At 46.1% G+C, this 24,590-nt stretch overlaps 1 protein-coding gene across 2 annotated transcripts in view; it reads left to right on the forward strand.

Moving 5' to 3' along the window:
* Positions 1–24,590, forward strand: part of impact (impact RWD domain protein) — a 31,569-nt gene that overhangs the window by 3,950 nt on the left and 3,029 nt on the right. Inside the window, exons 6-11 of one of the 2 annotated variants that reach the window (XR_009795846.1) lie at positions 2,808–2,930; positions 4,283–4,377; positions 5,751–5,824; positions 6,109–6,199; positions 10,747–10,961; positions 15,755–15,880. Coding sequence is in view for 1 of the 2 variants with exons in the window: in XM_061825782.1 (XP_061681766.1) it covers positions 2,808–2,930; positions 4,283–4,377; positions 5,751–5,824; positions 6,109–6,199; positions 15,755–15,889 (518 nt within the window). In the remaining variant the exon portion in view is untranslated. Of the gene's footprint in view, positions 1–2,807; positions 2,931–4,282; positions 4,378–5,750; positions 5,825–6,108; positions 6,200–10,746; positions 10,962–15,754; positions 15,890–24,590 lie in introns of those variants that run through there. The other variant, XM_061825782.1, reaches the window with a different exon arrangement.

Here is a 24,590-nt window from a genome sequence, read left to right on the forward strand (position 1 = left end):
TCATTTGCATAAACGATCCCGGCAACTCGCGACGTATCGCGGCGCTCGAATAACGGCGCGCTCAGCGGCGGGGCGTCATCTCTCCCCGGCTTTGCATCTCTGATAAAAGGGATGTGGATTCCGGGGGAAAATTTGTTTATTTTTCCCTCCTTTTCAAACTCATCTTCCCGGCGTTTTTCGCGCGGAGCGGACGTCACGAAATGCGGCGCAGACCTCGTGAGCGGAGGAGCACAAAAGCCTGTTTGGCCATCATTGTCTGACTTTGAGTGACGGCATCGCATTAAGATGAATATCTGGCGAACGCACGCCGCTTCCTTGACGGCGTCTTTTGAGGTGGACCAGGTACTTAAATGATAGATTTTGTCCACGTGTCACGGATGAATCCGGTTCTTCTGCGGGAGGGGGGGGGGCGTTGCTTATCTGCGGACCGATCCTGACGGGGTCCATTATCCAGACGTTCTCATTTTGAGCAACAACATATTAATGGCCCCTCCGTCATTGTTGCGCGGTAGAGAATGTCCTCTCCTCAGGATTCATGTGGTAATGACGCCAACCCCAAACGCCTGATTGACGAGGCCACCGGCGGTTTGTTTAAGGGACTGAGGTTCCGTCAGGAAATGAAACGGCGCAAACGCAACAAAGAGCACCTGAAACGTGACGACAAAATTGAATGAGACTGATTAGGAAGTTTGCTCGGATCATTTGATGGCGTTTGAAACGGATTCGGCGAGAGCAAGCCAGTGAAACGTTTTCTCCGTTAGTCCAGCCAGGTTCAACTTTGATCTTCGATCATTTGATCGCGTGATGACTAAATGGCAATTAGTGGAAGATTAAATCCCCCCCCCCCCTGCGCCCAACGCACCCCTCCAACAAACAAACAAGAATGCACCCCCCCCGGCCCACCCAAGCAACAGGTTAATTGACTCTGTCTGCGCGTGCAAAGATATGACGTGTTGCTTTGTGCCACCCAAGCGGCTTTTACCCCTCGAACAATTAAAAACACATCAGTGAGCCGTGCGGTTGCCTCGGGTGACATGTTCCTTTGTATCAACCGCACGCACACTCACACACACACACTCAAACACACACACACACACGCAACAGACACAGGCCTACTTAAAGCTCCACTGTCATGCTTGTGAACATTCTAAAATAGATATTGTAATAAAAAAATACATATAACATTATTCACTTCAATGTCTGTACGAAAAAATAAATATGAGCGAGAGCGTGTCATCCATACGCAAAGTTGCGGAAGTCTCATTCGACATCCAAGTGGAAGCCATATTGCCTGCAACGATGTCACACAGGGACACGTAGTGGCACACCTGCTATGGGACACGGAAGCTCTTTTCGAAGAAGAGAACATCTGACAATCGAGTGAAGTGACCGGAGCAAAATTACCCTTTTGTACATTCCAGCTGTATTTGGATGATATGCGGATCACTTCTAACTAACAACAGACTCCCAGACAGTGTGTATGAGCCTTCCGGGCCAAAGCCGTCCACAGCGGACGAGGAGCCGCCGCAGTCATGCCCGCAGATATAAAGTTACGGGTGTGTGTACTGTTTGTAATTATGAATGTAGCCCTTTAAGAGCCGAGGGGGGCGGTGTCAGTTAAACTAGGAAGTAGAAGTAGGGTGAGCACCAGTTTCTTGCTTCCGTGTAAGGAAAAAAAAAAGACATCAGGTTGTGGTTCACTGCGCTGGATCGGTTTTCATGTGCGCTGAGAGTGCACGACAGGTGCGCAATTGCGCAGTGGCGCAGCTTAGAGGGATCATTGGTCAAGACGACACAAAATAAGCGGCGTCTTTCAATATCTATGAATTTGTACTCGTAACAAATTTTACGCGTGTGATTTTTCATGCTCGACTGTGCAGATTTCGACACATTTAGGACCCGTGAGAGGATTACGTCCCCCCAGGCCCCCAAACTATTATTTCTTTTAGTAGTTGTATACACACCTACCCGTCATTTGAAACCCACGAAGCGCTCGTCCTTTGCACCCGTGCAATCCGTTTTTCACGACGAACCGGGTCTTTTGGAAAAGTATGAAGAGCGAATCCATCCTCCCGAGTGTTTGAACAATATCCAGCAATACAACGAGCCGGCATTTTGGCTAACACAAAGGAACAACGAGCTACCTTCCGACAGGTAAAAACTAGTGCAAACAGACGAGACCGCTTGAGGGCGGTCCTGCCATGTACGTCACTTCCTGCTTCTTGTCGAAAACAAATCCCTTGAGAGGATTTTCATGGCAGGAGTTACACAAAGCCATACATGTCAAAATCATATTTTGTGCTGAAAAAAACGGGTGGGTCCATTCCGGCTGCCTTTTTTTCCCCATTAATAACATACTAAAAATCATGCATTTCATGACAGTGGACCTTTAAATACACAAAACTTGCAAGCTCTTTAACAGACACACACCCACTTCGCACACATGCACACACTTGAGCGCCCGCACACACACGTACACGTTCAACATTTCCAGATATATAATTGTATGAATCTCGCCGGTAAAGGACAACTCAGTATGCAATGTTCCCGATACAAGGAACGTTATACGATCCAAGGACATTTTAAAGGTCCCCTATTTTTGGCTTTTTTTGACACTTCATAGAGTGACTCTCTAACCCGGACATAATATAAAAAGTGGCAATTTAATTTCAAACAACACCTTGTTTTATTTTTTATTTTCATATGAGTGTCCCCTTCTGATGGCGACTTGTGCGTTTGACCCCGTTTGTTTTATATCCCAATGATGCCGTTGTGTACCAATTATTGGGACACGATCCCAACTCCAGTGGAGCAGTCAGAGAAGGTGACCCTCACGGCGGAGGAGGATGCGGACGACCAAGACGTGCCGGACTTCGCGCGCCTCACGCTGAGCGCGGAAGAGGCGCAACATTTCCTAGAGCACGCGAACGGTACGGAAATCGACGTTCATTACTCACACAAAAACACTTAAAGGGGAAGTAGGTCATGTAATATGTACCCTATTTCGACAAAATGATGTTAAATCCTCTCTCATTTAAGAGTGTTTTGAGAAGGTTTTTGTGGACAATTGTGAATTTTCAAGGGCGCTGCCATTTTCGCGTAAACAAATGCCCCCGGAGCTCCGGGCTGGCAGCCGTGGATGGCTCTTCGGACGGGAATGACGCGGAGCCGCGAGCCGAGCTTCGACGTCCAGGGAGGTCTTTACCCGAGCTTCGGTGGCGGCGGAGGCCTTTAGCCTAGCTTCGGCGTCCGGGGCTAGCGGCTAATTGATAACATACTAAAAATCATGCATTTCATGACAATGGAAGTAAGTGCGTTTAGCCTAGCTTCGGCATCCGGGGCTAGCGGCCTCCATCGCCTGGAAGCTCGGTTCGTGGCCCGCCGCCGCCCGCTTCGTTAGCCCCGGACGCAGAAGCTAGGCTAAAGGCCTCCGCCGCCACCGAAGTTCGGCTAAAGGCCTCCGCCACCGCCGAAGCTCAGCTTGGGGCCCGCCGCCGGAGCTCGTGGCCTGTCTTCGGTAGTGGCAGAGGCCTTTAGCCTAGCTTCGGTGTCCGGGGCTAACGCCCTCCGCCGCCTGGAACCTCGGCTCGTGGCTGCCGCCGGAACTCGCTCGTCATACTCCGCGTCATTCTTGTCCAAAGAACCATCTGCGGCTCCTTTGTTTATGCACCTATCTCACGAGTAGGCCTCCGAGTAGTCAGACTCTGCGTCATTCCGCCCGAAGAACCATCCGAATATTGCACATTAATTTACAGCCACAGGTTCAAATCTGTATGGAAGTATTCCTCCGTCTTCCCGATCAACCGATACTGATATTTCTTCATCAGACGAGGATAAATCCGAGAAATCAGCGCTGGGCATAAATGGTGTCCCAATAATCCAGCGTTTGGAACGCCACGGTACACGTCACATCCGCGTACGTAGGTCATGTGACTCGCAAAAATGGCAGCGCCCCTGAAAATTCGTAATAGTCGATAAAATTCTTCTCACTTTGTCAAAATAGGGTACATATTATATGACCTATTGGATACGGTGTTATTGCAAGCACTGGATTTCCCCTTTAAACACACCAACGAACAAGCAGATCTAAACACACACAGACGCTCACACTGACTCACACGTACTAAACACTTAAACACACTAAAACACCCCCGCACTGAAACCAGCCAGATAAATACTTAAACACACTGCGTTCAATTCAGACCACTTAGATAAACACACAAAGAAACACGGCGCAGCAGACTTAAACGTTGGGTGACGTCGGGATGTGTCCCGGGCGCAGGTGAAGAAGTGCCTCCGATCAAACACGGCAGCTGCATCACGGACCGCCGCAGCACCTTCCAGCCTCACCTGGCCCCGGTGGTGGCGCCGAGACAGGTAACTTTCAACGAAGGTCGACAATCCTCTCGTTGCACGACATTTCACCCGCGCAATTGAATGAAATCATCGGAAATGTACTGCAAGAATTGAGGATTTGCGGAGTACAAAATGACTCGCTTAAACGGAGAAACATCTCTCAGCCTTCATTTTCGGCCCACGTCTTATGCAAATGATGCGCCGAGTAAGTCCCGTCAGCTTCTTTATTTCACCACTGCAAACTGGAAAAACAATAATCAACTTATTGTTCAATGAAGCCTGGTTAAATGCCGCAAAACTTGCGAGACGATTAACGTAATTTCCGGCCTTTAAGCCGCGACTTTTTTCACACGCTTTCAACTCTGCGGTTTATGCGGTGATGCGGCTAATTTGTGCAGTTTTTCTAACGGCCGCAAGGGGGGGGCACTCGAAGAGTAAGACCGGTGGAATATATGTGCCGGGGAAGTGGCGGTCCAGCCCTGTTAGCGTTGCGCTAGCATGTTACTGCTGTGTTGACGGTTACTGGGAAATCCCCCGGTCTCATAGTTCCCCTTTTTCTAACATACGTTATATCCTAACTGTAACCCTGACCTAACGTTTAAAAAAAAAAAAAAAAGTATACACATATCTGTACGTTTGCTGTGTTCATATTTCCGAGACATCCATAGCGAACATGAACACTCGGCGACAAGTTGTCGAACTGCACACGTTGAAGCAGAAGTTTAGAAGACTTTTCAGCACCGGGAGCTCAGACTATTACAAACCAAAAAAACAATTTCTTCTCCAACTACCGTTTGCCGACTGCTCGGAGTGCCGTTTTAGTGTCTTCAGTTCCTCCATTATCCGGAGACGCTGCGGCTCCGCATGCTTTCACAGGAGGCTAAATAGACTTTGGAGTGTCATATCTTTTTCCGTATGGTCGTACGTTTGAATAGCGAGTCTGCGTGCAAAGTGCAGGTGTCACCGGAGCGCATTTATTTACGGTCCCTTCACGGGGCCGAGCGCAAGTCTTTGGCAAGCGTGGACGTTACTGCGTGGGACCGAGCGGGTTTTAAGCCTGGATTAGGCTGTCGAACGAGGGTTAGCATTTCAAATTAGGGTTTGAAGCCGGAGTCAGGGGGTTCAAATTAAGGTTTAGATTTTCAAATTAGGTTTTCAAACAAGGGGCATTGTATTTCAAAGTAGGGTTTTTAAACGAGTGTTTCAAGCATGCTCAAGGTACCGAACAAGGGTTAAGGATGAAAGTTTGGGTTTTAAGTCTGGGTTTGGGTCCAGCGCCTCAAAAAAAAAAAAACAACCCACACAAAACATCTTTAGGACCACCACAAAGCTTCGGCCTGAAAGAAAGTTTTGTTCTCGGCGACGCTGACGCTCGTTTTTGCGCCGTTCTGCAGGTCAAAGTCGTGCTGGAGAAGTTGTACGACAACAAGAAGATCGCCAGCGCCACTCACAACATTTACGCGTACAGGTGGGTGGGTGACGCACGCCCGCATTTTACTCGTCTCCAAATGTCTTGCGACTCCAATTAAAGGTAAAAAAAAAAAGGACTTTTTTTTTCCTCTTATTTGTGGTTTTGCAGACATACCCTTGCCTTTTTGTGCGAGTTTGTTTTTGTCGGTTTCTTTTCGCGCACGCTCTAATGAGGTAAAGCTGCCCAACCGCGGCGGAGTTGCTGACATTTAACGCGGACTTCGCCGGCGGTGACAAGTTGACCAAACATTTTATACGCTCTGTTTATTTTTTACGCGTTAGGATCTACTGCGAGGACAAGAACAGCTTCCTGCAGGACTGCGAGGACGACGGCGAGACGGCGGCAGGTGGCAGGTTGCTCCATTTGCTGCAGGTGAGCGTTCCATTCGGCGCGCGCCGACGCCATCGCGGACTCTCTTGCGCGCTAAAAACGTTTAGTGAAGGGGGTCTCAAACATTCTATCCTAACGGTAATTAAACATGTCTGCCATCTGCACTACTAAAGGCCACGGAATTTCACAATTTGCCCATTTTCAAGACGGTCAAGTCATGTGAACAAAATCATCTAGTTTGTGAAAATTCATGGATGTCACATAATTTAGCCTAAAGACTGGGCTAAAAATGAATTTTCCATCGCTATTCACAATACTGTCCATGTGAGGTGCAGGTAGTATTTTTCTCCACATGCCTACGTTCTACTGAAGTATCTGTGGCTTAGACTCTGGATGCTTTTAAAGGGCGGGGCCTGGCCCGGTGAGTGACGTGGACGTCAGAGAATGAGGGTGTGGTGTTGGCTAGCTGGTAATTGGCTAACTTGTTAGCCGTTCTGCTGTGTTGAATCACGTGAGTTTTGGCCATCTGCAGCTCGTGTATGAAAGTGGTTATTGACTTTATTATTTTTCATCTGTAACTGGCTTGAAAATGTGGCTGTCTATCCCTGACCAATCCTTGGGTTGCAAATCACGTGATTAAAAACGCGCCCTCAATCGAATTGCCGCCATTTCAAGCTAGGCGTTGCAGACGACATCACCGTGGCAACGTTCACAGACCCACATTTAAGCGGCGAGCGGTGGATGTTTTCGACTTTAATTCACTCGATGATGTCGCCAACGCTAGATATGTACAGAAGATATCGATCCGTATACTCTCCACGACGACGTACTTTCAAAGGATCTGAAAGACTTCCCTCAAGTAGAATATCCGAAATACTAGAAATACGCACGCTTACCGCTTACAAAATAACCATTTGCCTCGTGTACTCGAGCTTCGTTCGCATATTTGCAAGCCACTTTTGTTGCCGTTTAATTTTCGATAACTCCATTGTAGCTTCCCCTTCATGCGATCTAATCTTTGGAACACTGAAAAAAAAAAATCGCAAAAAAAAAAAGTCTCAGTTTCCGCGATTTCCACATCCGTAGACACGACATAAAAATCTGGTATGATGACTGCTTGTCTGCAACAATGGCGGTCAAGTACAACCCAGCCATTGTGCGGGCATTACAATAGATTCTACCTCCCAACGCTAGATTATATTACCGTAATTTCCGGCCTATAAACCGCATCTTTTTTCACACCCTTTCAACCCTGCGGTTTATGCGGTGCAATTTTTTCTAACGGCCGCAAGGGGGCACCCGAGCGAAAAAGATTAGAGTGAGACCGGTGGAATATATGTGCCGAGGAAGTGACTTTTACCAGTCCAGCCTTGTTAGCGCTGCACCAGCGTGTTACTGCCGTGTCTCGGTGATTTTTAACAGTCTGTTTTTGTATTAACTGGCCCTGGTAGCATGGACCTAGCGTTAGCATTAGCGGCGTTAGTGTTAGCGCAGCGACGCTAGTGTTAAACTGTGTACCATCTTTCTTTGTAAATATCTTGTTTCAATGTAGGCACTTGCGGCTTTTACACGGCTGCGGCCCATGTATGTACCAAATGGTATTTCCTTTACGAATGTACTGGGTGAGCTTTACAACCAGGTGCGCGCTGTAAGGCCGGGAATTACCGTCATTTATCCACCATCAGTATGTCACATTGGATTGTTGTTGACATGCTGTTGTGGCAAACTGGCTGTGGCTCATCATCTTCCCCGTAGAGTGTGAAAATGATCCCAAAATGTGGACGTTACGTCTCTTTTATGGACTTTTTCCTCCTGCCCCGCCGTCATCACTCTTAACTTATTTCTTCGGGTGCGTGCGATTGCAATAACATTCCATAAGGGGAAAATGATCCCTTTGAAGCGCCGAGGCGGAGAGTTTTGCATCACCCTTTGTTTTGCAACGCTACAATATGGTGTTGAATTTGAAAAGGGGAGAAAATCACATTTTAAAAAGTTCATTTAAAAAAATGCAACTTCCAATAAACTAAATGGGTCTGTAATTGCCCACGTATATCCATACACACGCGCACGGAGAACAATTTCCAAGCTCCGTCAAAAACAAAATGTTTTATGCTTAATTGTCTGTTCCAGGCTCACGGCTTGTTCAATTCCAAAAGTCTGCCGAGCCTTTTAAAGCGCGATTGTTAATGAGGAAGAATCTCTCCGCAGCCTCCCACGGCCCGCTGCTCACTCTCCGTGGTAATTCGCTGACCTTTAAAAACTTTTTTTTCCGCGCTTCTGATATGCGCATTCTATTTTGTAACGCTACTAGAAATTCGGTGCCCACGCGAGCTCGGATATTTTATTTTATTTTTTTTAAATTCAGCCCACAAAAGCCAATTTTGTGGAGCGCCATGTTTGGTAGACGAGTCTATTAGGAATGGATCTAGGCGAAAGTGTCGGGGACCGATGCCTGGGCAGGTGCGAGAAGACGGCCATTTTGGTTCAAAGTTCAAAATTTCCTCGGATTCTTAAAGAATCAATTTGTCTTGAGATATTTAGATATTACAGACATCCGGCAGATGGGTGACGTCAAATTGCAGAATCCCCCCCCCCCCCATCTTATCTGGATAAAATATGACGTGGATTTAAAACCCCAAATATGGCTTAGTAGTACACCCCTACATTTATTTGGAAATTCAGCCGCCTGAAGTAATTTTTCAATTTTGCACAGGTATGTTTTAGGCTGCCGACAATAAAAGGCCTCCCCAACACGCCGTCACAACTGCCTCGCGACCGACGCATTGAGCACCCCTGGTGTAACTGAATTTTCCTTCGACGTGGCTCATTATGTTGATGACTTTCGACGTAAATGCGCTCGCAGTACGCGAAGCAGCTCTGAACATGCGCTTTCGGCCTAGCTTCCGGACACGCTCAGTACGGTTAACTTGGATTTCCTGTTTCCGGGCGAATACTGATTGTTTTGGAGCAGGCTTGTTCAGTTGACATTTATGAAATAAACACGTAAATTCATGTCAAGACTACACAAAATAAGCGACATCTTTCTATGTTTATTTTTTTCCTACTCGTAACAAATTTTCCGCGCGTGATTTTTCGTGCCCGACTGTGCAGATTTGCGAGCACGGAGGCGCGCGAGCGCGGTCGCCTGCGTCAAACGTGAGTGACTGTTTCAGTATTTCCATATTGTGTAACCTGACAATCTGTCCCCTCGCAGAGATGTTATTAATCTTCTCGTTTTTCATATCAAAGGAACGCTTGCGGTTGTTTGTCCCCCCCCCCTTTTTTTTTTCCGGCTGCTGTTGTCAGATGGCATGACAATCCCACCCACCCACGCACACACACACACACATGAGTAATTGTCAGGGGATTTTGTGTAGTCGCGACACAGACGAGCGCAGCACGCACTAGTCGTGAAGACACTGATTGTATGAAGCGATTATAAAGTTTTCCTCGTTGGGCTCGTTAGCCAAAGTTGGCGAGCGGGCGAGAGTTTGGCGCGGGTCGTGTCCGTTTTCCAGTGACGGAATTAAACCGGTGTCGAGCGCATCGTTTGATTGGAGATGCTGGTGCGAGGGGGACGAGAGTGGTGGGGGGGGGGGGTGACTGTTAGGACGACTGGAGACCCCGTTTGAGGACGACAAACGACATTTCGTTTGGACAGCTTCGGCCGTCGGTGGCGGCACGACTCTCAGACGGCGCTTTCATTTCGTTTTCTTTTGATAGCTGGAAAGTCTCTGGATTGCATCTATTATGCATGCATAACTCTCTAAAATAACAGCGAGCTGGCATCGTGAATTCTTTTTATGTGGATTTGCTACTAAATACTGTATGCTTTAACATTTGATTTGTACATCTGTGGCCCTCCCAGGACTTGATGGAGGGGAGGGAAGGGGGCGGGTGAGGGTTCCCCACCCTCGTTTGTAAGCAGAGGCTAGCATTGTTTTCATAGTTTTATCAGGAAAGGAAATCATCATTTCTGAAAGGAAATCATCACTCAAGGCTTTTGTCTGCACGCGTTGATGATATCAGCGGTTGTCAGCTAGTGTCACCCTGGGACGCGCAGTTTCCTCCTGTTGCAATGTCGCAACCCACTTTTATATAGGTTTAGAACAATCTTTTTTTTTCTATCCATCCATTTTCTTAGCTGCTTATCCTCACAAGGGTCGCGGGGAGTGCTGGAGCCTATCCCAGCTGTCAATGGGCAGGGGGCGGGGTACACCCTGAACTGGTTGCCAGACAATCGCAGGGTACAAAGAGACCAACAGCTGCACTCACAATCACACTTAGGGGCAATTTAGAGTGTCCAATTAATGTTGCATGTTTTTGAGATGCGTGAGGAAACCGGAGTGCCCGGCGGAAACCCACGCAGGCACGGGGAGAATATGTAAACTTCACACAGGGAAGGCCGGGACTGAACCCAGGTCCTCAGGACTTTACAGCTGCCCCACTGGTTCTGATTGGCTGCTTAATTGCAAAAGCGTCCACGAAACAAATCCGCACACTTAATTATCGAGTGTCATTTGGCAGCTTGGTGAAGTGCTGCCTCCATGAGCGAAAATATAATCAGTGCTTTTGCTGTCTTCACCGAGCTTGTGCATGTGACGTCGCCATTTTCACGGCGCCATATTGCCGGCCAAACAGAGCTGCTCGACATTGAACTGGAGGAGAATATTTACAATACCCAAGACCTGTTGTGCTGTTGCTGAAAAGACCAGAAAATATCGATGGATTTCGGCAATTAAACATGATGGACGGTGCCCGACCAAAATACACACACGCCTGTGTCGCCATCGCTTCATTTCAGGTAGGAATTATTCTTCTCGACCTCAAATTACCAAAATGTATTTATACTGCCAAATTGGCTCATTTGAGAACAATCCGTAGAAGAAGAAGAAAATAAACCGTCTGTCGCAGCAGAGAGGCTAATGTGTGGCTGCAATCGCTTCCGTGTACGTTCCGTGGCGATGACTCTGTCCTCTTTTTTTTTTTTTTTCAATCATAGTTAATGATTGCGAGTTTGTGTAAAACCAAGGGTCATTTATTGAAATAATGGTATTTGTATTGAATACTAGCTGAAAAGTTCGATGGATTCCGGTAAAGGTTAACGTGTGGCCGAACTGATTGAGAACAGATCCACCAACAAAGTATTCGTATGCGTCTATACTTTTTTACGCTTTCAAACTCTTCCGTGTAAATCTCGACGACTTACTCACCCGATCCACGTGTAGATCCAGTTGTCCAAGACAAGCGGAAGCGGGTTAACAGTCCACTTTCTTATCGTCGAAAACAACGTCCTCTATCTAATTTTTCCACGCACCGTCGTTTATTTTCACCTTCTAAATGTCTGACGGTATCGGACAAGACTCGATGTCGTGCGTATTTTCGTGTCGTCTCCAACCGACTTAGCATTGAACAATGCTTTGTTAGACCGGCAATATGGCGAGGATGATTTTATGATGTAGGTGCACGAACTCTTTACCGGGGGCTAGCATAGATATCAAAGTTCACACTCATGGTCACGAAAACTGTACGACGCACTGGCCCTTGCAAAGCAGGCTGTGAATTGTCCTGGAATTGTTGATCCTTGGTGTATTTTGACAGAAAGCTGTCACAGTTTTCAAAGTAAAACGATACTCGTACTTTCTCCTTTTTGAGAAATGCCAGAGTTCAAGGAAATCCCTATATGATTATGTCACATTGTCCAAATACTTTTTATCCCTTAGAAATTGAGGTACTCTGCATCCAATGGCGGTAGTTGTGGAACTAACTTCCTCATTTCTCACACGGGGGTCTCCACTGTGCGTTGAATTAACCCGCGAACGACACCCAGCAATGCAAATTTCGCTCCCGGCAATAAAGAAATTTCAAATCCATCTTTTCAAAAGTTCCCGGAAAGCAAAAAGAATGGCGAATGCTCCTTCCTGCCGGTACACTTTGAATTGAATTCTGGGAATTTCTCGCTCGATTGTTCCGTATATTTGGCTTCAAATTGTTCTTTTTAGTTCCCAGCGGAGAAGCTGGTCGCGCACGCGAGCGAAGGAGACTCGCGGAAAAGGTCCGGTCCGGTCTCAAAGTGACACTTTCTATCTCCGCGTCCGTCGCAGCGAGGGAACACACGCATTTATCTTCTCCTCATGACACTCACGGCGCGCAGAGCAATTTAAATCAAGTGCTTTGGCAGTAATCTGTTCTGCTCTAATCTCATCGCTCTCCTCGCGACCCTTTTCTTCCCGTTTGCTTATTCTTGATTGGTGCTTTTCTGCCGGCGAGCATCCGAGGGCACCGTGATGAATAAAAGAAGGCGCTGATTAATAATTTGGGTTGCCAGATGTGCCGCGCTTCCCGCCATTCCTCCCCAAACCGAAGGATTGCGAGCGGAGCGCATTTTAAAGGGGAGGGAGATCGTGATTAGCGATTTGCTGGGACTTTGATGAGAGGATTAGGGTTGAATTCATGTTCGGCAGAGCTCGTTACGTGGCAGGGATTGTGGATCTTCATCACCGAGGCCGATGCGATTCGGATCTTGATAAAAGGCCAACCGCACAACGTGTATAAATCTACTCCGATGCAATACACTCCAAATACAATGCCAAACACGTGATGTAATTTAATACGACATCCCCCTATTTAGCCACTTTCAAGATTTGCGCTTCCCAGCTGCTTCTCTGTGCCGCTCCGCGAAATGTACCAGCAGCGTTGTCTTGAAGTATGCCATCTTAATGTGAACACATCATGGAAAATGCCATAGACAGACTACCAAATAGCATCGGTGTCGTGGTGTTGTAACACTTTAATCAACGGATAACTTGAATGCCAACTGTGGCGCAACAAGTATGGACAGATGATACAAGAATGCTAACAGGCATGTAGTGTATTGTTTATCCTCTGTAAAGAAGGACTAATATCACTGCATGTCATTGAAGGAGCTACGTTGTATCTTTGTAGACCGAGAGAAATCCTATGACAGAGTTCCAAGAGAGGAACTGCGGAACTGCATGCGCAAGTCTGGTGTGACGGAGAAATATGTTAGATGTGTACAGGACATGTATGAGGGCAGCAGAACAGCGGCGAGATGTGCCGTAGGTGTGTCAGAAGAATTTAAGGTAGAGGTGGGACTGCATCAGGGTTTCGCACTGAGCCCCTTCCTGTTTGCGGTAGTAATGGATAGGCTGACAGACGAGGTTAGACTGGAATCCCCTTGGACCATGATGTTCGCAGATGATATTGTGATCTTCAGTGCAAGCTGGGAGCAGGCAGAGAAACAATTGGAAAGATGGAGGCACGCAGAGGAATGAAGATTAGCCGAAGTAAAACAGAATATATGTGCATGAATGTGAGGGGCGGAGGAGCAGGACTGAAGAGATAGCGAGGGTGGACGACTTCAAATACTTGGGGTCAACAATACAGAGCAATGGAGTCTGGTAAGGAAGTGAAGAAACGGGTCCAAGCAGGTGGAACAAGTGGCGGAAGGTGTCTGGTGTTCTTTGTGACAGAAGAATCTTTGCTAAGATGAAGGGCAAATTTTATAAAACAGTGGTGAGGCCCGCCATGATGTACGGATTCGAGACGGTGGCACTGAAGAAAACAGCGGGAAGCAGAACTGGAGGTGGCAGAAATGAAGATGTTGAGGTTCTTGGTCGGAGTGACCGGGTTGGATAGGATTAGAAATGAGTTTATTAGAGGGACGGCCAAAGTTGGATGTTTTGGAGACAAGGAGACGAGAGAGAGCAGACTTCGATGGTTTGGACATGTTCAGAGGCGAGAGAGTGAGTATATTGGTAGAAGGATGCTGAGGATGGAGCTCCCAGGCAAAAGAGCGAGAGGAAGACCAAAGAAAAGGTTTATGGATGTGGTGAGGGAAGACATGAGGGCAGTTGGGGTTAGAGAGGAAGATGCAGGAGATAGGCTAAGATGGCAAAAGATGACACGCTGTGGCGACCCCTAATGGGACAAGCCGAAAGGAAAAGAAGAAGAGATTGACTTCATGTGAATGGACCCAAAAGTTTTCTATCTGATTTCATGAAGTAAAATATTATTAACTGCTATTTTATTATAAGAAAAAACATTCCAAATATTTTTTGGGAGGGTGGGGTAAACATCTACCGTAATTTCCGGACAACAAGCCTCGACTTTTGTCACACGCTCTCAACCCTGCGGGATATGCAATGATGCGGCTAATTTATGGATTTTTTTTTTCCAACTGCCGCCAGGGACGCGCGAGCAGAAAAGGTAAGAGTGAGACAGGTGGAATATATGTTTCTCGGAAGACGCAAATTTAATGTAACTTCGTGCTTTGTGCATGAATAAAAATAGCATGAACAGATCCTCATCAAGGAAAATGCAAGAAGAAATGCGTAGGACGCAGCTTTCAAGTTAAAAGCAATCGAGCTGGCCGATAAAGAAGGAAACAGAGCTGCTGCACGTAAAGTTGGCTTCAATGAATTGATGGTGAGACGCTGGAAACGGCAGCAGAAAGACCTGGAGCAATGTAAAAAGATGGGAAAAAAAGCTTTCAGTGGTAATAAAAGCAGGTAGCCTGAACTGTGTTGATGCTGTGTTACAGAAACTGTTTGGAAAGAAAGCGAAGGTATGTTGTTAAAACTTTTAAAACTCTTTTTGTGTACCGTCTTTCTTTGTAAATATCTCGTGTTTCAATGCGGACACACGCCGTCTTATAGACAGGTGCGTCTTATGTATGCACAAAATAGTTTTTCCTTTGAACATATACTGTGTGAGGCTTATATGCAGGTGCGGCTTATAGTCCAGAAAACAAGGCTCCCATGTGTACAAAAAAAATATAATATGGCGGGGAACAGATGACAGACTGCCAAAGTTGTACTCGAACTGACCGGCACAGCGCACGATGCACATAACGATGTCGGACGTAGTACCAAGACTCACCTGTGAGTGGGAGTACGGTACCAGAGGGCATAGAGGGGTGAGATCGTTCCCGTTTCGCGTCACAATCGAGGAGTTTGTGGCTCGGCCCAACTCAGGATTGTAAATATTGAACAGGTTTAACATTTGATAGATATGGGAGGGGTGAAAAAGTCAGACGTGACGCACTTCACACCACAAGATAATCGCTGAAGATAAGCTTTGAGACGTCCAATAATCAGCCCTTTGCCGACTTTCATCACGGCGGAGGGAAAATGGAACATTTTGGCGCGATTGCTGTTATTTGTGTTGCCCGCTTTAGGCGCCGATGCGGGATTGAAATCGTCTTCAATAATCGGCCTATCTCAAATTAGATCTGTGACATTGCAGACGACGATGTCGATGCGTCTCTTTTTTTTCCTGACAAGTTCAGCTTTTTTTTTCCCTTAAAACTTTACAACTAGGACTTTTACTCACTCCGTCACCAAGCTGCCAAATTACACTTTTCAACCATATCGCCGGTCACAAATCATTGCGAGCATATCTGCGCTTCCAACAACACTGTAGCGCTTTATGATACCAAAATATTAACTTGTAAGTGTCAGTTAATTAAAAAAAAAAAAAAAACTTTGATGGGTGTGCAAGCACGCCAGAGATGTGACTTTTTTTTTTTTTTTTTTTTCATTATAAAGACAAATCTCTCCATGCGCTCTGCTCTAGATTCTGGACGTGCGCAACGTGCTGGTGGTGGTGTCCCGGTGGTACGGTGGGATTCTGCTGGGCCCTGACCGCTTCAAACACATCAACAACTGCGCTCGAAGCATTTTGGTGGAAGAGGGATACGCCGCCTCATCTGTAAGACGCTTCTCCGTTGTTTGTTTGTTCCCTTTTCAGCGGGCATGCACGGGTTTCAAATTATCGCTATCCAATTTTAATGCAGGAAACAAGCATGGGCAGTCGCTGCCATGGACAAACAATGCAAATTGATTGTTGTCATTAAAGGGGACATTCAATGTATCCAATAGGTCATATAATACGTTCCCTATTTTGACAATGTGATGCTAAACCCTCTCTCATTTAAACGTGTTTTGAGAAAATTTTCATCGACAATTATGAATTTTCAGGGGCGCTGCCATTTTCGCGAGTCACATGACCTACCCGCACGGATGTGACGTGTACTGTGCCGTTCCAAACGCTGATTTCTCCTATTTATCCGCATCTGATGAATAAATAGCAGTATTGGGTGATCGGGAAGACGGAGAAATACTTCCATACAGATTTGAACCTGTGACTGTAATTAATGTTGAATATTCGGATGGTTCTTCGGGCGGAATGATGCAGAGTCTGACGACTCGGAGGCCTACGAGCGACATAAGTGCATAAACAAAGGCCTGGAAGCTCAGCTTGTGGCCCGCCGCCGCCCGCTTCGTTGGCCCCAGATGCCCAAGCTAGGCTAAAGGCCTCCGCCGCTACAGAAGCTCGGCTAAAGGCCTCCCCAGATGTCAAAACTCGACTTGCGGCTCGGTGCTGGAGTTCGTGGCCCGCCTTCGGTGGCAGCGGAGACCTTTAGCCTAGCTTCGGCGTCCGGGGCTAACGGCCTCCCCCACCTGGAAGCTCAGCTCGCGCCCCGCCACCAGAATTCGCTCGTCAGACTCCGCGTCATTCCCGTCCGAAGAACCATCCGCGGCTGCCGGCCTGGAGGCCTTTACGGGGGCCTTTGTTTTACCGTGCGTAGTCCTCAGAGTAGTTAGACTCCCGCGGCATTCCACCTAAAGAACCATCCCAATATTCCACATTTACAGCCACAGGTTCAAATCTGTATTAAGTATTCCTCCAACTTCCCGATCAACCGATACTGCTATTTCTTCACCGGGTGAGGATAAATCAGAGAAATCAGCGCTGTGTATGAACGGTGTCCCATGTAATCAGGAATTTGGAACGACACGTAACACGTCACATTCGCGCACGTAGGTCATGTGACTCGCGAAAATGACAGCGCCCCTGAAAATTCCTAATTGTCGATAAAAATCTTCTCACATCACTATTAAACGAGAGAGAATTTGACATCACATTGTCAAAATATGGTACATATTACATGACCTATTGGATCCACTGTTCATGCAAAGCACTGGATTTCCCCTTTAAGTAGCCGTGCATAAATCACCAAATGGGATTTTTTTTTCACGCGTCAAAAGTATACAAATACATAAAACAGCAGGGGCAGCGACTATCGGGCTGCACAGCGATTGAGTGCAACCTTTCCACGCAGCCGCTGTCCCGCGGCTTCGATATTGTCCCCGAAGCAGATAAAATATCTGCAGGCGCGCCACGTTGACACAGCGACGGCGTCTCGCGGCAAACGCCAAAAGGTCTCCGCGGCGGGTTCAAGGACTCGGTCGCTGCCGCGTGACAAGCGGCATTACCCCGCCGCCGTTTGACGAAAGGTGCGCCGCGCTCGTAAAAAGGGTCGGACGTTGTCGGTGGCCGTCGCTGCCGCGCTCTTTGAGTGATGCTCAGCCGCCTTCCGAGAGAAATTTTACACCGGATCCTCATTACCGCTGACACGGCGAGTCTGAGATTTGAATGTTGAGCTCGCGCTCGGTGACGTGCGGAGGTGGGGGAAGTACTTCCACGTTGTGATGAAGTGGAAATCCAAAACCTGTACCTGTCTACAATAAATAAAGCATTTGAAAGTACCGATTCTTTCACAAAGAAGGCCTGATTCTGAAATGTAGAAAAGTAAAACGCCAATTATAAACAACCCCCCCCCCCGTTTGATCATTTGTCACAATGAAAAACAAAACTTGGGCCGACTGGAGTTGATCGAGTATCCAATTGTGTTGCAAACCAAAAGGGTTCAGATTCGCCGCCGTCGGTTGGCAGAACATTTGTGAATTCTCGCCAACAATTGAGCTGACGTGTGCCACTGAAGTTTCTCAGAAAGTACAAATATTGGCGTATAGTTAAAAAAAAAAAATCTCCATATTCACGGGTCACCAGAGGTGGGGAGCGTAGCCCCAAAACCTTTGGCCCATGTGAGAGTACCGGTTTTTACTTAAAAAAAAAAAAAAAACATAATTCTCAGCCTACACCACCTGGTTATAAGCCTCACCAAGTACATTTGTAAAGGAAATACCATTTGGTACATACATACGCTGCAGCTGTGTAAAAGCCGCAAGTGCCCACATTGAAACAAGATATTTACAAAGACAGATGGTACACAGAGAGTTTAATGCTAGCGCCGCTACGCTAACGCTGAGCTAATAGGGCCGGTTAAAAAAAAAAAAAACATACTGTTAAAAATCACTGAGACACCACAGTAACATGCTAGCGCAGGGCTAACAGGGCCGGACCGGTAAAAGTCACTTCCTCGGCACAGTCTCACTCTTCCGCTCAAGTGCCCCCTTCGCGGCTGTTAGAAAAAATGCACAAATTACCCGCATCACCGCATAAGCAGCAGTGTTGAAACACGAGATATTTACAAAGAAACACAGTACACAGAAAGAGTTTAACACTAGCGCTAACTCTAACAGGGTTGGTTAAAATAAAACTTACCGGTAAATATCACTGAGACGAGCCAGTAACAAAGGAGCAACACACTAGCACAGTGCTAACGCTAGCGCAGCACTAACAGAGCTGGTAAAAGTCACTTCCTCGGCACATATATTCCACTGGTCTCATTCTTACCTTTTCTGCTCGAGTGCCCCCTTGTGGTTGTTAGAAAAAAATGCACAAATTAGCCGTATCATCATATCCTAAACCGCAGGGTTGAAACCCTGTGGGGAAAAAAAGTCGCGGCTTGTAGGCTCGGAAATTACGCTAATATGAAAAATTATCATGTGTTGACAACTTGTTGTTTGTTGTGTGATATTGTTCAACCATGCAAATGAAAGTAGCACGTGGAATGAAACGATATTTTTTAACCAGAGTAAGAGTAGTGTTTTACAACGACTACTTGGGTAATAAAACTGCATGTTTTCTCATTTTGTAAATAAAAGTAGGACGGTGTATTTCAGAGTAAGAGTACGGAAATAAAAAAGTGTTACATGTTCAAATAAAGCATTTAACTTCAGAATAATGAATTGAAAAGAGGAACAAAATACAGATAGTATTTCATGTTCATGATAGATAGAAGCAAAATCGTTTTCCAGAATTTTGAGGTCAACTTTGGGGGTGCGTATTATTCATGGGTGCGGATTACGCACGAGAAATTATGGTACTTCATCGACTTCCATCAATCAAATATAAGTACAGAAATGGAATGTAGCGCATTATCACCCACCAGAGGTGCAACAGCAAGTTATGGATTATCAAATTAATCGACTATTTTGAGAATTTTAAAACTATTCGATAGCTAAAGTTTAGATAAATTTGCAGTTAGTCTCTCTTTACTAGGACAGGATTCTTGCGGTAAGACTTCATCGATAAAGTGACTCGCGCGAGACTCGGATGTCAAAACCCGAGAGTTACTACACGTGTACTCGATCGCGGCTTCGGCACCGCTCGGTCCGGGAGAACGCCTTCGCATTTGGACTCCATTTTGAAGCGTCGGCGTTCGGAGAGATCAAACGATCCACCACCCCCCCCGAACCCCCGTTCGCCGTCGACGGCGCCGATGTCGGCCGCCGGGCCGCTTTGAAGCCATCTTTACGTTCCGCAAAACGTATTTCATTGATAGCACGATGGAGCTTTGAGCTGGAACGTCACATGTAGATTAAAGGTACTCACGAAAGGGGGGGGGGGGTAGAAAAACTTCAAAAAGGTGTCAGCTTGCTGTTTTTAAAAAAAAAAAAAAAAAAAAAGGCGCTGGAGTTCCTCTATAATGTTCAGTTGGACGTCAAACTGCGCAAAAACTGGTTGAGGCCCCAACCTACCTGGCTATCTCCCCCCCCCCCAAAATGGCCTGGGAACCTCATTTCAGACATAAATGTTTCTTTTCTCCTGGCCTGCCTCACTTCAATAGCGGCCTGGCAGCTAAAATGAAGGATTTACCCTCAGGCGGCATCCAGTCGACTTCAACTTACCGATTATGGAGCGGCGATAAGATTTTGGATGGGGGGGGGATAAAATAAAAAAAAGAAGCAACAATTCAGGACAGGCAAACATGATGTGAGGTTTTTTTGAAAGGGGAGGGGAGGAAACCCTTTTCCGGTTAGAAGCTATTTCAGTTTTTCGTTTAAAAAAAGAACAAATTTTTAAAAAAAAAAAAAAAAAAAAGATTTTACTTTTTTTCCCTTCCTGATATATTTTTTTGAAATGTTGGATTCGATATGATTATGGTATTCTCTTGTGAAATTGTGACTTTTCTCCAAAATAGGACTTAATTCTTATTTTTGTATTTTTCCTTGTATTTATTTCCTCTTAATAATAATTTATTTTGGTTTGGAAATATTTTTGTTTTTCGTGAATTTTTTTTCCCCCAGCAAAAAAAAGCTTTAACTATTTTTATTGATATTTTTTTCATCCGTTTTTCTTAAATGACTTATTGTTCCAAATTGCAACTTTTCTCAAAAATGGAAAAAAACTGCACCGTTAGTTTTTCATTAAAAAATTAACTTTTCATTGCAAATGTTTATTAGATATGTTTTATATAGCATATCTTCCCCTAATTTACTTATCATTCAAAAGTTCAACTTTTCTAAAAAAAAGAAAAGCATTGTCACAATTAATTAATTGACAACATTTTCCCTTCTAATATTCACATTTAATTTTGAAAAAAATATTTAAAATTGACTTTTTTCCACATACAAATAAGCTTGTTAATTAACTATTTTTTATCAATATTTTCAACATACATTTGTCTTTGTTAAATTACTTATCATTCCAAATTGTGTTTTCTCAAAAGTGGAAAAATAACTGAACTGTTACTTTTTCATTAAAAAATTAACTTTTCCTTGAAAAGATTGATTAGATATGTTTTATACACAATTTCCTCTCCTAAATTACTTATCATTCAAAATTTCAACTTTTCTAAAAAAAAAAAAAAAAACAAAACATTGTCACAACATGGAATTTAATTGACATAACGTTTTTCCTCCTAATATTCACATTTTGTTCTGAAATAAAATATTTAAAATTGACTTTTTTCCACTTACAAAAATATGACTGATTGTGATAAATGTTTTTCCATCTATTCCCATTCCACAAAACATTTTTTTCTAAAAGAGAAAATTCTTGCATTTTTCTTTCTCGTCACATTTTTATCTGAAGTTGTTTTTTTAACAGAAAAATTACACTGTTTTCGAATCTGTTCTGTCAAAATATTGACAAATTCTAGAAACCCGGACTTTATTCTTGCATTATTAAATGTTATGGGTTTTTTTTTTTTTTCAAATTAAAATTTTTGACAGACTATTTTTTTTTTTTTTTTTTTTACAAAAAAGCAAATGATATTTAAAAGGAAGTAAAATAAAAACGACTGAAAATTCACGTTTCCACCGCGGCCACCCGTTTCCATCCATTTTTCAGCTCTTGCAAGCAAACAATTTTAATTGAAAAGCAATCACAAGCCCACTCTGAACTTTTAATTGCATCCCGGTTCTCCGCTCTCCAAAACGCCGCATCGGCGTCGGAACCGGCGCGCTTAACGTGTCGAGTGATAAATGGGTCGCGCTCGGCGTAGATTCGCGCTATTCCCACGTGGACGAACGCTCCTGGCAGTCTCCGCGGCGGTGGGGGAAATTCTTCGAGCGCGGCCGGGATCCCGGCTGGCGAGCGTCTGCCTCGGTTAGCCCGCTACGGCATTTCCTCGCACGTCGGCGTCCGTCTCGAGGCGCCCGGACGGAGGTGATCGATAAAATGCTTCGGACTGCTGTTGTTTTTAAGCGCGTCACAGCGAGCCACCGGCAACAATCTGGGCCCCCGTGGCCAATTTAAGCGCCCCAATTAATGTGATTCATTATATTTACACGCCACATTGGCCTTGCGGAAAAAAAAAGTAAACAAAAACAAAGGTCCGACCGGGGCGCGTTAATCGGGGCTTAGACTTGCTTAGTTAATTAAAGTGAAATTACAATAACATACCAATGTGCCAAGCTTTTTATTGGACCAATTGGGATTTACGAGCGGCGCGAAAACCCGAGCAAAAGCGTCGACGTGCCCGTTTGCCCTCGCTTCCGTGTTTACCGCTGAGAGGCGGCTGTAATCGCTGAAAAAAATCAAATCAAATCCATCCATTTCATTTGCCGCTTATCCTCAGGAGGGTCGCAGGGTGTGCTGGAGCCTATGCCAGCTGTCGACGGGCAGGAAGGCGGGGTACATCCTGAACTGGTCGCCAGCCAATCGCAGGGCACGTAGAGACAAACGGCCGGACTCGCAATCACACCTAGTATACTTTTGACCCCAAAATACTTGAACTCCTCCAGTTGGGGAAGGATCTCATCCCCGACCCGGAGAGGGCACGCCACCCTTTTCCGACCGAGGACCATCGTCTCAGATTTGGAGGTGCTGGTTCTCATCCCAGCCGCTTCACACTCTGATGCGAATCGCCCCGTGAGAGCCGGAGATCACGGCTTGATGAAGCCACCAAACCGGATACCCTCTACGCCTCGGCTGCACCTAGAAATTCTGTCCACAAAAGTTATGAACAAAATCGGTGACAAAGTCCAACTCTCACCGGAAACGAGTCAGACTTGTTGCTGGCAATGCGGACCAAACTCTGACAGCTCGTATCAGGGGGTTCGGCACCCCATTCTCTTGAAGAACCCCCCACAGGATAGGCGAAAGCCCGAAGCTCTCACTTTACCAGTCCATCTACGTTCCTACCCTCACCTATAGGCATGAGCTGTTGGTCGTGACCGGAAGAACAAGATCCCGGATACGAGCGGCCGAAATGAGTTTCCTCTGCAGGGTGTGTTCGGGCTCTCCCAGGGAGGGGATCAATCTCGAGCCGCTCCTCCTCCGCATTGAGAGTAGCCAGATGAGGTGGCTGGGGCATCTGATTCTGCCTCCTGGACCCCTCCCCGGTGAGGTGTTCTGGGCATGTCCTACCGTAAAAAGACCCTGGGGACGACCCAGGACACGCTGGAGAGACTATGTCTCTCAGCTGGCTTGGGAACGTCTTGGGGTCCCTCCGGAAGAGCTGGAAGAAGTGGCTAGGGAAAGGGAAGTCTGGTTATCCCACCTGAAGCTACTTCCCCCTACGTTCCTACCCTCACCTATGGACACGAGCTGTGGGTCGTGACTGAAAGAACAAGATCGCGGATACAAGCGGCCGAAATGAGTTTCCTCCGCAGGGTGTCCGGGCTCTCCCAGGGAGGGGCTCAGTGTCGAGCCGCTACTCCTCCACATTGAGAGGAGCCAGATGAGGTGGCTGGGGCATCCGATTCTGTCTCCTTGACGCCTCCCCGCCGAGGTGTTCCGCGAATGTCACACCTGAAAGCGACCCCGAGGACGATCCAGGACACGCCGGAGTGACTTTGTCTCTCGGCTGGCTTGGGAACGCCTCGAGATCCCTCCGGAAGAACTGGAAGAAGTGGCTGGGGAAAAGGAAGTCTGGGTAGCCCTGCTGAAGTTACTTCCCCCATGACCCGACCCGGAAAACCGGTAGAAAATGGATGGATGAATGGATTAATGTTGCATGTTTTTGGGATGTGGGAGGAATCCAGAGTACCCAGAGAAAACCCGCACAGGCACGGGGAGAACACGCAAACTCCACACATGCAACCCGGGACCTCAGAACTGTGAGGCCAACGCTTTTACAAGCTGAGCCCACCGTGCCGCTAAAATCAAATCAAAACGTGATTTTTATCCCCAAGTTTGTGTAGCAACCAAACTGCACCTTTGAGTTCCCCGAACCGAACCCGAAAGCACAACTTTTAGTTCGGCCTCCTGAGGAGGACTTCGAGCAAGGTTGTTCGGATCTATAGCGGGGGGGGACTGGATGGCGGCTCGAAGGAAAATGTAAAATCAGCGATAATGAGCTGTGGCATTTCTACATTTGGGCCTACAGTGGGCACGATTAATCTCTCGGACGTGGGACCTTTAAACGCAACCTTGACGTGCTCCGTCCGCATCTAATGATACAAATACAAACGCTTCAAATATGGCACCGGCCGTCTTCTGGTGCTTGCGGCGTGACAGTCAGACAAAGTCGCTCTCAAGGACCTCTGAAAAGCGCTAAAATAATAAAAGAATCATCACTTTAAAACATTATGTCAGACCTACCAAAATTGTGGTCGTCAAGTAAATCTGGGGGCGGCGCGGTGGGGTTAGCGGGTAAAGAGTTGGCCTCACAGTTCTGAGGATCCAGGTTCAATCCCGGCCTCGCCTCACCTGCGTGGAGTTTGCGTGTTCTCCCCGTTCCTGCGTGGCTTTTCTCTGGGCACTCCGGTTTCCTCCCACATCCCAAAAGTATTTTACAAATTTGAAGAGTTGAAGTTGAAAAGATAATGCGACAAGTAATGCGATTGCGGTTTATTAAAAAAAATATATATTTACAATTATGAGATGAAAGTGTAGAGTATAAATGAATAAATGTATAAATACAAAAAAATAAACATATAAATAAATTAATTTAACATTGTATTGATCTGGAAATGAAATATTAGACCAATGA

The sequence above is a fragment of the Syngnathoides biaculeatus genome, chromosome 7, assembly GCF_019802595.1.
Source record: "Syngnathoides biaculeatus isolate LvHL_M chromosome 7, ASM1980259v1, whole genome shotgun sequence".
In the NCBI taxonomy this organism is placed as follows: Eukaryota; Metazoa; Chordata; class Actinopteri; order Syngnathiformes; family Syngnathidae; genus Syngnathoides; species Syngnathoides biaculeatus.